This window comes from Nyctibius grandis, chromosome 8 (assembly GCF_013368605.1).
Source record: "Nyctibius grandis isolate bNycGra1 chromosome 8, bNycGra1.pri, whole genome shotgun sequence".
Taxonomy (NCBI): domain Eukaryota; kingdom Metazoa; phylum Chordata; class Aves; order Nyctibiiformes; family Nyctibiidae; genus Nyctibius; species Nyctibius grandis.
The window spans coordinates 5,132,621-5,145,979 of record NC_090665.1 but is presented as its reverse complement, the minus strand read 5'-3'; the positions used below and the strand labels follow the sequence as shown (position 1 = coordinate 5,145,979).

Here is a 13,359-nt window from a genome sequence, read left to right as displayed (position 1 = left end):
ACATCTATTCATGTCTTCGCTGTACTACAGGAAAAAATACTGTATCATTCTCTGTACAACCTGGACAATAGGTTCCTCTTTTCTGCAAAAGAATTTGCATCCTCACCAACAGGGAAATTGTTGGTCCAAGAAGAACATGTGGATAGCAGCAGAACTAATGTCTGTCTGTAAGAATACAGACTTAGATAAACTTGGCAATGGGACGAAGGAAAGGACTGCATAAAGGCCACGTCAACAGAATAATTCTTGTGGCCTCAATATAGGTGATAGTAAGAGCAAAGCCTTCCCAAAGAAAGAAAAAAGAGCTTTGCAACTGCAAAGGCAGAAAGCAACACCCCTCTCCCCTCCAAAAACCCAAACAAACAAAAAAGGAGAGGTGAGTTTTTCTCTTACCATAACACATATTCTTATTATACTGAAACTGCAATAGCAATATAGCTATAGCTGTTTAGTAGAGCATGAAGGGCTTAGTCAAAACCAAGCATCACAGGTAGCAGAACCCTGATGAACACCCAGCCGCATAGAACTGACTTGTTGTTTTCCAGTGAATAATAAAGGGCTTAGATAGGCCATTTACTATGCCATTGTCAGAGCAAGGTACCCAAACAAGAGCTGTATCTAGGTTTGAGTGCTTTTCTGTAAAATGTCTGATGTTGAAGGTGACTCAAAACACTACACAACCAATCAACATTATATCAGGGTATTTGGAAAGTCTCAAATATGATAAATTTCTACTTAGTTTAAAAAATAGCAGTGATTTTAAAAACAAGAGGTGGTTGTTTTCTCTATTTCACACTCAAAGGTTAAATTAACATCCTGAAAACTATTTTGTGCAAGATTCACAGTTGTATAAGGTCTTAGAATACTAAGTTTTATAAAGTAGCTGGTGGCATGGATATGAGTCGGTTTGAAATACCATCGCCTTGTGAACCTAGCTGCCTGTTCTTGGTTTTGTATGCTTGATTAGAATGAGTGTCTGACCTGGACGAGGTGGGAGTATACTCTAACAGTGGTATATTCATAGCATTTTTTAGAGATTTTTCACCTGGGGAATTGAGCAGAGAATTATCTGTTTATGTCTGTATGAATATGTGTTCCATATCACCATGTGCAGCAGTCATGAGGTCAGAAACACAGGTTGTGGTAGGAAGGAGAAGCCATTTCTTCCTTTTCAGGACTTTCCTAAATCTGTTATTTACAGTAGAGAACCATTTTGTTATATGTTTGCTATACCTTTTTATTTATTTTGTCTTTAACCTTGGCCCTATAAAAAAAAAGAAATGGAAGTCCCTGTCCCTAGGAGCCTACACATTTAGCTTAGATACAGACAAAATCAGATACTTCTACATCTCATTAAAAAACATTATCTTCTTCATTAACTGCATCACTATTACAGATTAATACAGCAGTAGATGTTAAGTGAAACATTTCTAATGATGCCACATGTATTAAAATACATCATCTACATCCCATTGTGATTTTAGTGGCATAGCAGTAAAAACGAATGCAGTGGAGGCATAGGCACCAGAAAGGCACTAATTAGCACAGTTCTGCCAGCTTTGTTACATAATTGTGATTGCTCGCTACACCCCTTTGCAGCTGGAATAAGCATTAAAAGTCAAAAAAGAGCTTGTAGCTGCTGAGAATCAGTAAGGCCTCAATGTTGACATATACACATAATTCCTGAAATAACATCAAAATCTGAAAATATGGGTCTGTCTACTGATTCTATGTCTTTTTTTAATTTTTAGCTTTTTTTTTTCCCATTCTCTCTGAAGTGTTTGTAGGAGAGGAAACATTAATTACCAATGGTATTTCCTTCATTAGAAATAGAATTGATTATGTCTGTTTTGCTAAACCCCTTTCCTTCCTATTTTGCTCAATGGCTGTATGCAGTCCAGGCTTTATTGCATTTTGGCTGCTCCGGCACATCTCCTCCCCACTACAGGAAGCCATGAAGTCATTCTTTTTGTTGTTTTGGGAAGAAGAGCCCAGTATGTGCAAAGGATCATATGTTTTTTTTAATTGCAGAAGTAGTACCAAACCAAAGTTTGCATCCCAGCTTTCTCTGCTTTTGATGTTGTTCATGTCTGAGCCATTTACAAAAATAGTCACCCTCTTCAGAACCAGATTTCAATCTTTCTTCCCTGGCATCTGGGATTTCAAGTCAAGCTCCTCTGCTGTTACTTTAGAAAAACAAGTTCAGTTTCTTCAAATCCTTGCTTTTAACAGGCCACCTGTACTTGAAGTGTGCCGCATTTCATTTTGGAGGGGTAGTAGATAACCTCTTGTAGCTTTGCAGCGACATCTCGTGGCTCATTGACCTGGAAACTTATCAGGGATTCCTCTTCTAAGGTGGAGAAGGTCTCATGTGGATTGAGTCAAATATTTCATGCAATGAGGAGGTAGGGTGCCATTTGAAACCCAATTAAGTAACTATCTTTCATTAGATAAGTGACATTGTCAACATGATCGTCAATTGTACAAAAAAAAAGGATATCGTTTCAGATGCTAAACAGAATTGGTGTCCCTGATTTTTTTTTAATTTTAACAAGCACTTTTACTATATAAAAATATTTTCTTTTCCCTCATGGCATATGAGCAACCTACATTAAAAAAAATCACAATAGTTAAATCTACTGTAAAAGTAAAACATTTTTTCTGGTGTAATTAATCTGAGATGTTATATATTGAAGTAACAGGTAAAAGCATGGCAAACAGAATATGACTTTTTACATTGACCATTGTGTTTCATCCAAAATCTGAAAAAGTAGACTTTTACATTACCAAATTCAACCTAAAACTCTCCAAGCTGCCTTACTAAGTTCTAAAGCCATGAAAAAATGTAGAAAAGTCAATGAAGAGAACAGAGGTTAACATTTTTTGAAATTAGTTGAGACAAAGTGAACAAGCAAACTAATTGCCAGTCCAAGATTAATATTGCTGTTGTACTTCTTTTGGACAGTCTTATGGAGTTATATTTAAACTTTCCAGCTTCATGTTATAATTTTGCTTTTTTTGAACACTATTGAGTGTTCAGTAAATAATTATATGAAAAATACCCATAGATGATGCGTAAGACATAATCCAAACTCTTAGGAAAGACTCCTATTATTTCACCAGATCCCAGATGTAAAGGCCAGCACTTCACTTAGGAGGGGATTACTTCAGGGTCTGTCTGCAACTTTGGAATATTTTGCTGCATAGCGTACCATGCTTTTGTGTTGGGCCTTACTGGATTTTATCAATTTACCCTAAAATCCTACACTCCACTTGCAGTATTTGGAGATATACGCACAGAGCCAGAAATTGCCGTTAACTGGTGTCAGTGGCAGTTTTCAGTGAAAGCAGAATCAGGCTCTACTCCTTTTACAGAAAGACTTTGCTAGTTCAGGAAAGGAGAACTATAGATATGTGCCCTTCTTCTCAAGGCTGCAAAGTTTGGACAGCATAGTAAGATGAGCGCCTTAAGTTGCTATCAAAACCATCTAATCATATATTATCTAGTACCCAAATATACCAAAGATATAGAATAATTTATCTCAGACTAAAGTAAAAGAACAGGTGCCCACAGTATAAAATATGAGAATACTCCCTCTCCTCGTGTGTTTAGACACTCACCATCTAAACAGCAGTGTACCTCTTGGTTTTTAAGTACTTAAGACCAGACAAACTAAACTAAGGGGAGAGAATCTAAAGTAGCAATACACAGCCCTCAATTTACAGAACTTAATTTTATCAAAAATATTTGTATGTCCTTTGGAGTAAAGAAGTGTTCTTGCAAGGAGGAGAGTGGAAGACTGCACTGTAGCATACTGACTTCCAAAGCCTAAGTGGAAGACCAGTGTATGACCAAACCCCTAAAGAGGGAACAAAGATAATTCACACAGGAATCACAATAAAATGCTGGGGATTTGTCCCTAGCTAAAAACTCTGTTTTATGGTTCTTGTTTGCTGTGAGGTAATGAATCAGCAGCAGCAGAAGTGAGAGGAAACCATATTTTTGCAGAGAAAAGGGAGCACTCAGTCTAAAATTGATGGCCTCTTCCTAAATGAAGAACACTGAGCGTGCTGCTGGCTTGCCCAGGTGAGCTGAGGGGAAGGGTGCTGCAGCAGAGGTTGGCAGGAACTGAGTGGCTTTGAGCCTGCTGCCTGCAGGAATGTTACTGTCCCAGTGACTGGTCTTCATGGTAGAGTCTGCTGATGCTTCCTCCTAACCTCAGCTCAGCTCAGCTCAGCTGTGCAATCACGCAAAGCAAATTAAAACCCCGTCAATAAGAATGCCTGAGAATAATTAAAATTGCTGTTACACATGGTATTTTCATGTCCAGGGTTTAATCTGTGTATCTCATCTATGCTCTGTATGCCCTTCCCAGGCAGTTAGAAAGGCTTAGTTCTAGAATAGCAATGGAATTAACTCAAATTGCTGAGTCTAGGGTATATTTCTCTATATTCTGCAGGTAATTCCGTACTCTACCAATGAATTCCATATAAATTTTCTGTATACATTTTGTTCAACAGAACCAGAACTCAGCTATGTGTGGAAGCTGTAGCTTTTCCTTGTAGTTTCTCAGCAGGAACACACTGTAAGAAAGGCAGCGAACTCTGAGTCTCTGACAGATTTCAGTGATCACACTGGACTTTAATGAGAAATTAAATTTACCTGTTAACTGTATTCTTTTCAATGAATTGCACTTGAAAGTAATTGCACTAACATGTAGTTGCATTTTTTAATGCCTTTCAGATACCATACTTCCTCATGCTGCATTTGCAGCTTATTTCATTCAGCCCCGGTCATACAGAGGTTTCAGGCTATACACTTCTTGCACACTTCGTAACTAGAGGTTCCTGTGTTATTAAAGACATTTTCTGTCCTGGACTCAGCTCAACTTTTCTGAAAAGTGATCATCTGGTAGTCAGCCTGAGAAGCAGCTGTGTCACATGGATTTTCTCTGCTTTCTGAAACGATCCGTTCCACTGCTTTGGAAGTTTCTGGGTCCTGAGAGCAGGGACTGTCCAGCGTATCGCCACTGCTATTGCAGTGAAGAGGGGAGGCTGTGTCGCAGGGCTGATCTGAGGGTTTGCCTGGAGCAGGTGGCAGGGGCACGGACAGAGGAAGATTCATCATGTAGAATACATTGCCCAGACGTCGGGACACCTTTAAAGACAAAAGCACTATTGCAGCAATTGGTTCTTGAGATAGTGTTAAAGCCATTAAATATCAAGGCTGAAAGTCATGTAGCAGTGCCAGGGACATCCAGGAGATCCCAACCATCTCAAAGGGTTATCAGCAGTGAGCAAAAGTGAAAAAAATCTCTTCCGTTTTCCCTCTCTCATATTTTTCTAGGCCCAGGTTCTTGTGGAAGGAGCTTGACAATACTCAACTTGTGAAATGGCCCAGTGTGCTGGGCCTGGCAGCAAGCTCCTCTTGCTCTCTAGGTGCTGTAGCACCCATGGGACAACAAGGAGGCAAACTGCCAGCCAGGAGTGGGGAAGGTGGTTTTAATGAGAGCAGAGTGAGAGAGAGCAAGGGGTTAAAGAAAAGGAAAAGAACCAGGTGACAACAGAAGCACACAGAGAGTTGATATTACTGGGTGAAATTAAGAGCAGAAAACTTTAAACACAGAGGGACAGCCTGTCTGTGAAACGTATAATTATATTCCCAGAAAGGCTGTAGAAACCTTTACTTGGTATGTTTTAAAAGCCAGGTTGGAGCAAAAGCCAGTAGGTATCAGAGCAGTTCTTACAAGCTGGGAAGGGAAAAGAGGAGTGAAACGGAGTTAGTTCATCAAACACGCCTTTTCCATTTCCAGCCTCAGCCTAGTCTCCGGTGGTGTTGTATCCTGACTCCAACTTCAGTGTCTCTCAAACTGTCACTCCTAACCTCCCCTTAGTGTCTCCCTGTGTGTTGTTGTAACACGCAGAGAAGCAAAAGCAAACTATGCTGGAGTAATTTCTTTTCTTCTCATATTATGGTAGTTACCTTATCAGTGAGAAAAAATGTGGTTCAGTTTGGAAAAATTTAATCCTGTTAGCTTCTGACTCTTACTGTGACTTGTCGTTTTGGCATACATTTAATGATCATACCTGAGAGCGAATTTTTAATGTTGGTCCGAGTTTTAATCCCATTGTATCCAGGAGATGTTCCTCTGTTAGAAGTGGGAGGGTTTCTCCATCAATAGCATGGTCTTTAAATATCTTATGAAACAATAAAACACATCACGGTGTGCTAAAACAGACGTCACTGGTTATTTTTTATGCTTAATTCTGAGGCATAGACAATAAAAGGAGGAAGTAATAATTTTAGTGTTTTATCTTCATATTTATCCCTTAACTGCAGCTGGAGGTCTCTTGTCTAGGTGTGTGGATATCAGCACATTTGCCTGTAGCTTACCTGCTTCTTCTTGGCAAGTGAGAACTTTATCATATTTCAGTGTTACTTAGTGTTTTATTTTTTTTTTCTGGAAGTGAGCAGCCTGCTACCAATGAAAGAATAGTATTGATCTTATTAAGGCTTTACCAGGAATATACAAAATTTCAACCTCTTTGCTTGCATTTCTAATGATATTTCATTTTTCAAATGGAATGATACTTATAAGAGCTCATGGGCAGTAGGTGGGTTATACCAATATCCAAGAATGCAAAATTGCTTTCATCTGCATAAAAATTGTGCAGGGCATGTAGAGTGAAAAAAATTAAGATCCTTTTCTTATACCATTGTTTTTCTGCTGGTCCTCCTGGGATGTGTCATGACCAATGATGCCAGATTGCAGCAGAGGGGCATGTAACCTCTCAGAGCATGGGCTGGCTTTCCCTTTAAGAAGCAAGCAGCTTCATATGTTGAAGCACAATGAAAACTGTTATTACATTTGTAACTTTGTGACAACCAGTTAACCTCTAATGCATTTGTTTGATGGCATTTACATGTAGATGGTCCTAAAGACCTGAAAATGTGGTGAATGTTTATAATCACCTGGGCATAATCTGAACAGCCTGGGAGGCTAACGATGAAGTTGTAAACGTCATCAACAGTCCATTTGCGAATGTCTTCAATGGAAGAAATGTCTTCTCCATTCAGGATCAGGCTATGTCCTCCTTTGAGGAAGAAATACAAATGTTATGTTTGTAGAACTTTGCTGGCAAATCGATAGGAAACAATTGTTAACCTGAGAATTTTTACACTTCCTCAGAACCTAATATATTAACAGCAGTGTGGGGTCACAGACAGATACAGGAGTCCTAGACACCAAAATCACCAGATAGTCAGTAGTAGCTGATTTTGGAGGGTTTTCTATTGGTGGTGGCTTTCGTTTACTGCTGGCACTGTAAGTACCAGTCACTACACGTACAAAACGTACTGTGGTATTTTCTTTAATGAGTACATTATCCAATGCTTTTGATTCTTTAGACTTTACTGTTATTTTAACTTGATTAATATTTCAGTAGAACAGAACCAAGCCTTCGCTAGCCCATAGTGCCTGCTATAAGTTAGAAGAACATATAGTGAAGTTATGGGCAGAAGAGAGAGGCTATCTCAGAATTTCATTCAGCAATTTTGTTTAAATGAAATTCCTTTTGCGGACAGGAACTGAATACTTAATGTGCATTTTAGGGACATGGTTTAGTGGTGGACTTGGCAGTGTTAGGTTTACGGTCAGACTTGATAATCTTAAAGATCTTTTCCAACCTAAATGATCCTATGATTCTATGATTATATATTTTTCAGTGATACGGTATGTCTTTGGTAGATGATCCCAGCCTGTTCTCATTTCAGGTAATGGGAAGTTTTGCAGGGCTCATCCTCTGGCACTGGTACATTTAACAAAAGCTGGAAAGCTTTTGAAACAATGATTCTTGCACTGTGGCTGGAGAGGCCTGTGTCTTACGCTGTGTTCTTGGGGAGGTCAAGTCTCAGGGATAAGGTTATTCCTAAAAGAGTGCAGCTTGTAAGGGGATTCCTTGTCCTGTTTGACACACACAGGGCTTATGATCAGTAGATTGCATGCTGCTACATTTCCCCCCAACCACCAGAAGGAGAGGAGAGAATCTAACATGTTGAACAGAATTGAGGAGAACCTCAAAGTGCTACTAACTTGACAGCTTAGGGGTGACAAGCGTGTTGTCCCCAGGGACTGATATAAACACAGAATGACATCCTGCAGCGGTGTAGTACACGGCACAGAGCATTGAAACAGTTAAGAGGCTGCTTTGGGACTTTTTGCTGTGCAATGACATTGTCCTGCAAAGTAAAGCACTGCTACCTAAGATGCTGAAACCTCCATGACGCCAGCAAGCAGCACAGTTTGCACGTAGGGAAAACCACTCTTTACCTTTGCTGACTTGGATTTACCAAGTTATTACTGTTTGCAGCATATGAATTCTACGTTTAGTTGCCATGACTCTATCATACCAAAAATTTGCTTAAAACAGAGGGAAGAAACAAGAGAGCAAATCAATAAAAATAAATATCAACATGCCACTCTAACTAATCTGGAGACTTAACAAACCTGAAGGTAGCAATGAGTTGCTGGGTACTGGAAATCCATATGGTAACGCTGAGAATGGGATTGCAGAAGGGTACATGTACTTGTCATCAAAAGCCGCACAGGAGCTATTAGATTCCTTCTCATTTGTGTTGCTGCAGCTGTTGGTTTCAGCAGAAATTTCATGAGTAGCACAGTTTTTTCTCAAGCCTTGTTCAAACTCTTTACAGTTTTTGGCAACTGCAGATGGCTCAGTCTGGTTTTTGCTTTGTTCATGTTTGTTTGGTGTCTCCACCTCTGCTTCTTTCTTGTCTTCTTTCTCATCGTCCGCTGCAGCTGAAGCAGGGTCCGCAATTTTGTCGTCAGCTTGGTTCTTTGTGCCATTGGCACTACAGTCAGCAGGTTTGTGATTTCCAGCTCTTCTCCCTGGTCGACGCCCCCTCTCCCTTTGCAAAGTGCTGACTGGAGGGTATGGGCTGGTTGCCATGAGCATAGCGTTGCCATGAATTTCATCAAGGGTGGTACGATGAACATATAAGTCGCTGGGAAGATGGCCTTCAGGTAGTCTGTGCCTGCCACGGAAAGCAATGGGACTAGCTGGCATCCCGTGGTAAAGGAAAGGTGCTTCCAGGCCCAGCAGCCCTTTCCGATGAGCTTTCTCCATTTCTTTTTGCTGAAAAATAGCACTCATCTCCATTTCCATTCTAAGAGACACACAGAGCACAAGCAGTTAGGGCCCCTCAGTTCCTTCATCACCTCTTTTTTTTCAGTAGCAGATTAAAACTCAGGTAATTGAGTAGGCAAGAGTACTGCTTTTCTTCTCTCTCCCCTATGTTGCTATGTGTGAGAGGTCATAAACTGCAGATGGAGTGGCAAATGTGGCTATATTTAATGTGCTGCCAGATACATATAGTAAACTAAAAGGAAGAGAAAATGTACCTTCCGTGTGATGCCTCTGGATAATATTTCAGACAAAAAGTGTTATTTGTATATTGGCAATCCCGGCATTATTACAGTGATTGTGCTCGCCTGGATTTGGAAAATTGTCTCCAGAGCCATAAGTGTCAAAGACCAAAGCAAATAAGTGATTTACATTACCAATCAGAAAATTATACAGAAAACTGGAATGGCAGTGATACTGTAAGTGATAAAGAGCTAGAATTATATCATCTATGGAACCTGTGCATACATTCAGAGTAAGCTAATGTGAGTAAGTCTCTTGAGTAACTCTCCATAGTGCCTGGCACCTGAGCGTGGCTCCGAGAGTGTGAAAGGGCAAGATCCTGGTGGTAAGTGTTCAACTGATCTCCCTCCTGGTGGATAAAGCCAATGCTCCAGGGTCTGTGCCAGCTTCCTACCTCTGGCATAGCGGGTCGGGGGGCTTACCAGTGAGGTATGGAGAATACAAGGAGTAGTATGTGTCTCCATTGTACCAACCTTTGCTGGCATCAGCTTTCTCTGGAGCCAAGCTAGTGATCAAACAGCAAGCTTTGCTGACTAGTTGATTACTGAAGAGCTGAAAATACTTCTGTCATAATTCTCTTGAGATGCCTACTCAGAATTTATCTGTTCTTTGCTCTTAGTCTTACTGTGTGAGGAGTACGGCCACTCAGTGCTGTGCCAAAGCCCAGTGCAGGAGTGGTGGAGGTTAGAATTCGTCTGTGGAAATGGTGTGACTGTGAGGGAGGGCACTGGTGGTTACTTAACCAGCTACTGATTACACTGAAATGAGTACAAATAACGGGATTCTCTATAGTCACCCTGACATTCAGACAATTTGGTTAAGTTGTCCACCCTCGTAGGGTGGAGACTTAGCTAATCATCCCAAGGGCCCAGCTGTAGAGGCTTAAAATGTCGTGTGTGATAGCACACAGCTGGAAAATTTGAATTTGTTTCTGACTTTTTGTAACTTAAGGGTGTTGGGATCCAGAGTTCAAGGGCTGAGGCTGAAGTTTGTAGCTTGTTTGTTTCTTTAACCAAGCTGAGGGGTTTGTTTCTTTTTATTATATAATTTTAAGGCTAAAAGCAGAATAGGGGTAAGCAGAAAGACCTTCAGACCTTAAGAGGTAATCAAGGGCCTTCTGCTTCTTTGAGTGACTTGAAAAAGCATCTCAATCAGTGTAAATAAAAACCCACAAAAAGTCTGTGACTTAATAATTTCCATCTGCCTTTGCTGCCCTAATCCTGTCATGCACCTCAGAGCAAAGCTTACTATTGATTACCTGGCCATATTTTGCTTTTGAACCAGTTCCTGTCTTCTGGCCACAGCTTCCATGGATTCTGGTTGCAGAAAGCTATATCCTTAATGGGAGGGGGGAAAAAAAATCTTTAAAATTCACTTGTTTCCTCAAGCAAATGCACTTTAAAAAGCTTTTAAAGACTTGAACTATGTGCTTCCCCAGGAAGCTGATATGACTTCAAGTTAAATCCTATTTGTGTTCATTGCTTTGGTGGGAATATGTAGTAGAAATATGAAGTCCAGCATCAGGTGTTTGCAGTATCAGATCTGTACCTGCCATTATCCGTCAGGGAAAGAGACAGCAGGGTGGTTTATTTGGTGACTTATGTCTTTAAAGTGTATATGGCTGCTTAGAAAATAATAACCAACAGTTAAGCAAAGCAAACCTGCTCCTTCAAGACTGTTTTCAGCTGAGATGCCGTGTAGTTTTAAATTACATTTCCTCTTGAGGGAATCTCTTATTTGAGATCCACATGGGGGGCGTGGGGGAAGATGAAGCCAGAAATTCTTGTTTATAGATCTATGTGGCATCAAGAATTTATTCAGTCATCTCAAAGAAGGAACCTTAAGATATGACCTCTTCATACAAAGTGATATGTAAATTTATGTGCAGCATGATGTGTGCCACAGTTGTGTTGCCATGCTGTGATATCCAGCGTTCCCCTTAGAGCTGTGCCCTGTAATTTTGAGCCTTTATTAAAAGGAATTGTGGCTGTCCTACATGAGTAAAGTGGCATGTGATATTATGATTAAAGAATACGATCAGTAAAATAGTCTTTTAAAACAGACAGTGCTCGTATATGAGCAAGAGTTAAATGTAGCAAAAAGTGTTGTTGATTGGACTCATTTGTTTAGCCACAGCCCACTGTTTAGGTGTGAAAATGCTGGGAAAATACAAAAAAAAAAAAAAGGAGAGAACAAAGACATACAAATGACTTTGAATACAGTGTATTTAACAAAAGCTAAAATGGATGTGTTTAGAGTTAAACTGGCACAGTTTAGAATCTCTGGTACGCAGACTGCCTCCTTTTAGTGAGACCATTTTTTCCAAAGAAAATAAAGTGTTATTGACACTACTGATAAACCCATGAAAGACTGGTAGGTGCAGATTGCTTTCTCATTTACATGCTATCACTTCTCAGGATGCAGACAATGCTTCATTACCTGGGCCAGGGTAAACACGGTTGGACAATACGTTTGGCATGTTGGTGTGCTGTGGGACTGTGGGTCCAAGGTGGGATGCAATATGGATTTGTCTTGGGTCAGCTGATGCCATCATTTCAGTTGAAGGTAACAGATCTCTGAGAGGTAAAAAAATACATTCAGCTGTGCGAAGGACATTGTTTAGTTAAGAATAATCTAAGGTCTTTATATACTCAGGTACAGCACATGCACAGTTATTCTTTAACTGCAGTATTATAATAAAGAAATGGTGCAAAATACCTGTCTACCAGTCGAGGCTCAAACTGGGAGGGAATTGCCTGCATTCTCTGCTGGCCTGCACCCATTAGCTGAGGGTTTACTGCCATCAACTGATTTCTCATTAGCATCTCTTGCCGCTGCCGCAGTTCTGACACAAAGCATATACAGTTCTGTTGTCAATGTGGTGAATTAGAAAGTGATTCTGTCTGCAGTATAACTTTACCAGAAACAATAGGGTTTTTTTCCTCAAGTGCTGGCATTTTAGTGTGAGTTAGCAAATCACACTTTTTAAATAGCAGCAACTGAAAAAGAAGATGCTTCCACTTCCACCTTAAAGACTTTGTTTATACAATGTGAGTTTATACAATCAAACTGCACTGAAAATAAACAGCATGTGCACAGTCAAGTGTACAAAAGGACAATTTACAATTAACAATAATTCATGTATCACTATGAAACAGAAGAGAATAGCCATGAATGTTAAGTTCTCTGCTTGAGATGTTTTCATTTCTAATACAGTTTTATTTGCAGAAAAATCTTTAGCTGGAACCTACCTTGTCATGAGACTGCAGCTCTAGAAAGAAGAGCCGGCAGTGGTCAGCCAGAACCTCATAATGCCCAGCTATGTCTTTTGTTGCTGAGTTCCTGTGTGACCTTGACTCTTCTTCCAGATGCTTAGCATCTCTTGATCAAATTCTGAATGCTAAGAATCCCCCATGTTAACTTTCAATTACCTTAAGAGAAGTGTTTCTCCAGTTACTCCTAAGACAAATTTGAAATACCTTTTAAAAACATTAAACCTGTTGCTGGCTGTTTCTTGTGAGTTGTACAATTAGCAATCCTACACACAAACGTGCAGTTAGGTTTCTTCCTGCTTACCTCCTGCCGCCATGCCACTTGCTAATCGGTATAAGTGCTTTTCTTCTAGTGCTCCTTGTTCCCCCAGGATAGACATTTTTCTCATGTGATCTCGTGGAGTCATGCTGCAAGGAGACAGCAACAACTTTTCTGTTGTAAAGAACTGAATCAGCAGGCCCAAAGAAAAGAATAAGACATTCAACAATGTAAGAAACAGAGCAGATTATACAAATTATTTCTCAGATAAGTAGGTAATCCTTCTGCCAATCACAGCTGTACCCTCCACTGCTTGTGGACATAGAAACTTTCTGTTTTCAGGACAATGTAAGTGTTGCCCTTGTTTATACTTTGTTCAGT

The 13,359-nt window shown here is 40.1% G+C and overlaps 1 protein-coding gene across 1 annotated transcript; it reads right to left on the bottom strand.

The window, feature by feature from the left end:
- Window positions 1-4,885: 4,885 nt before the first annotated feature.
- On the bottom strand, window positions 4,886-13,126 carry SAMD7 (sterile alpha motif domain containing 7). The gene is made up of 8 exons (XM_068407091.1): window positions 13,024-13,126; window positions 12,166-12,292; window positions 11,887-12,023; window positions 10,706-10,784; window positions 8,508-9,187; window positions 6,974-7,095; window positions 6,088-6,198; window positions 4,886-5,158 (listed from the first exon to the last, which is right to left on the bottom strand). Exons 1-8 carry the CDS (start codon window positions 13,124-13,126, stop codon window positions 4,886-4,888), a joined length of 1,632 nt encoding a protein of 543 aa, XP_068263192.1.
- Between the last annotated feature and the right edge of the window lie 233 nt (window positions 13,127-13,359).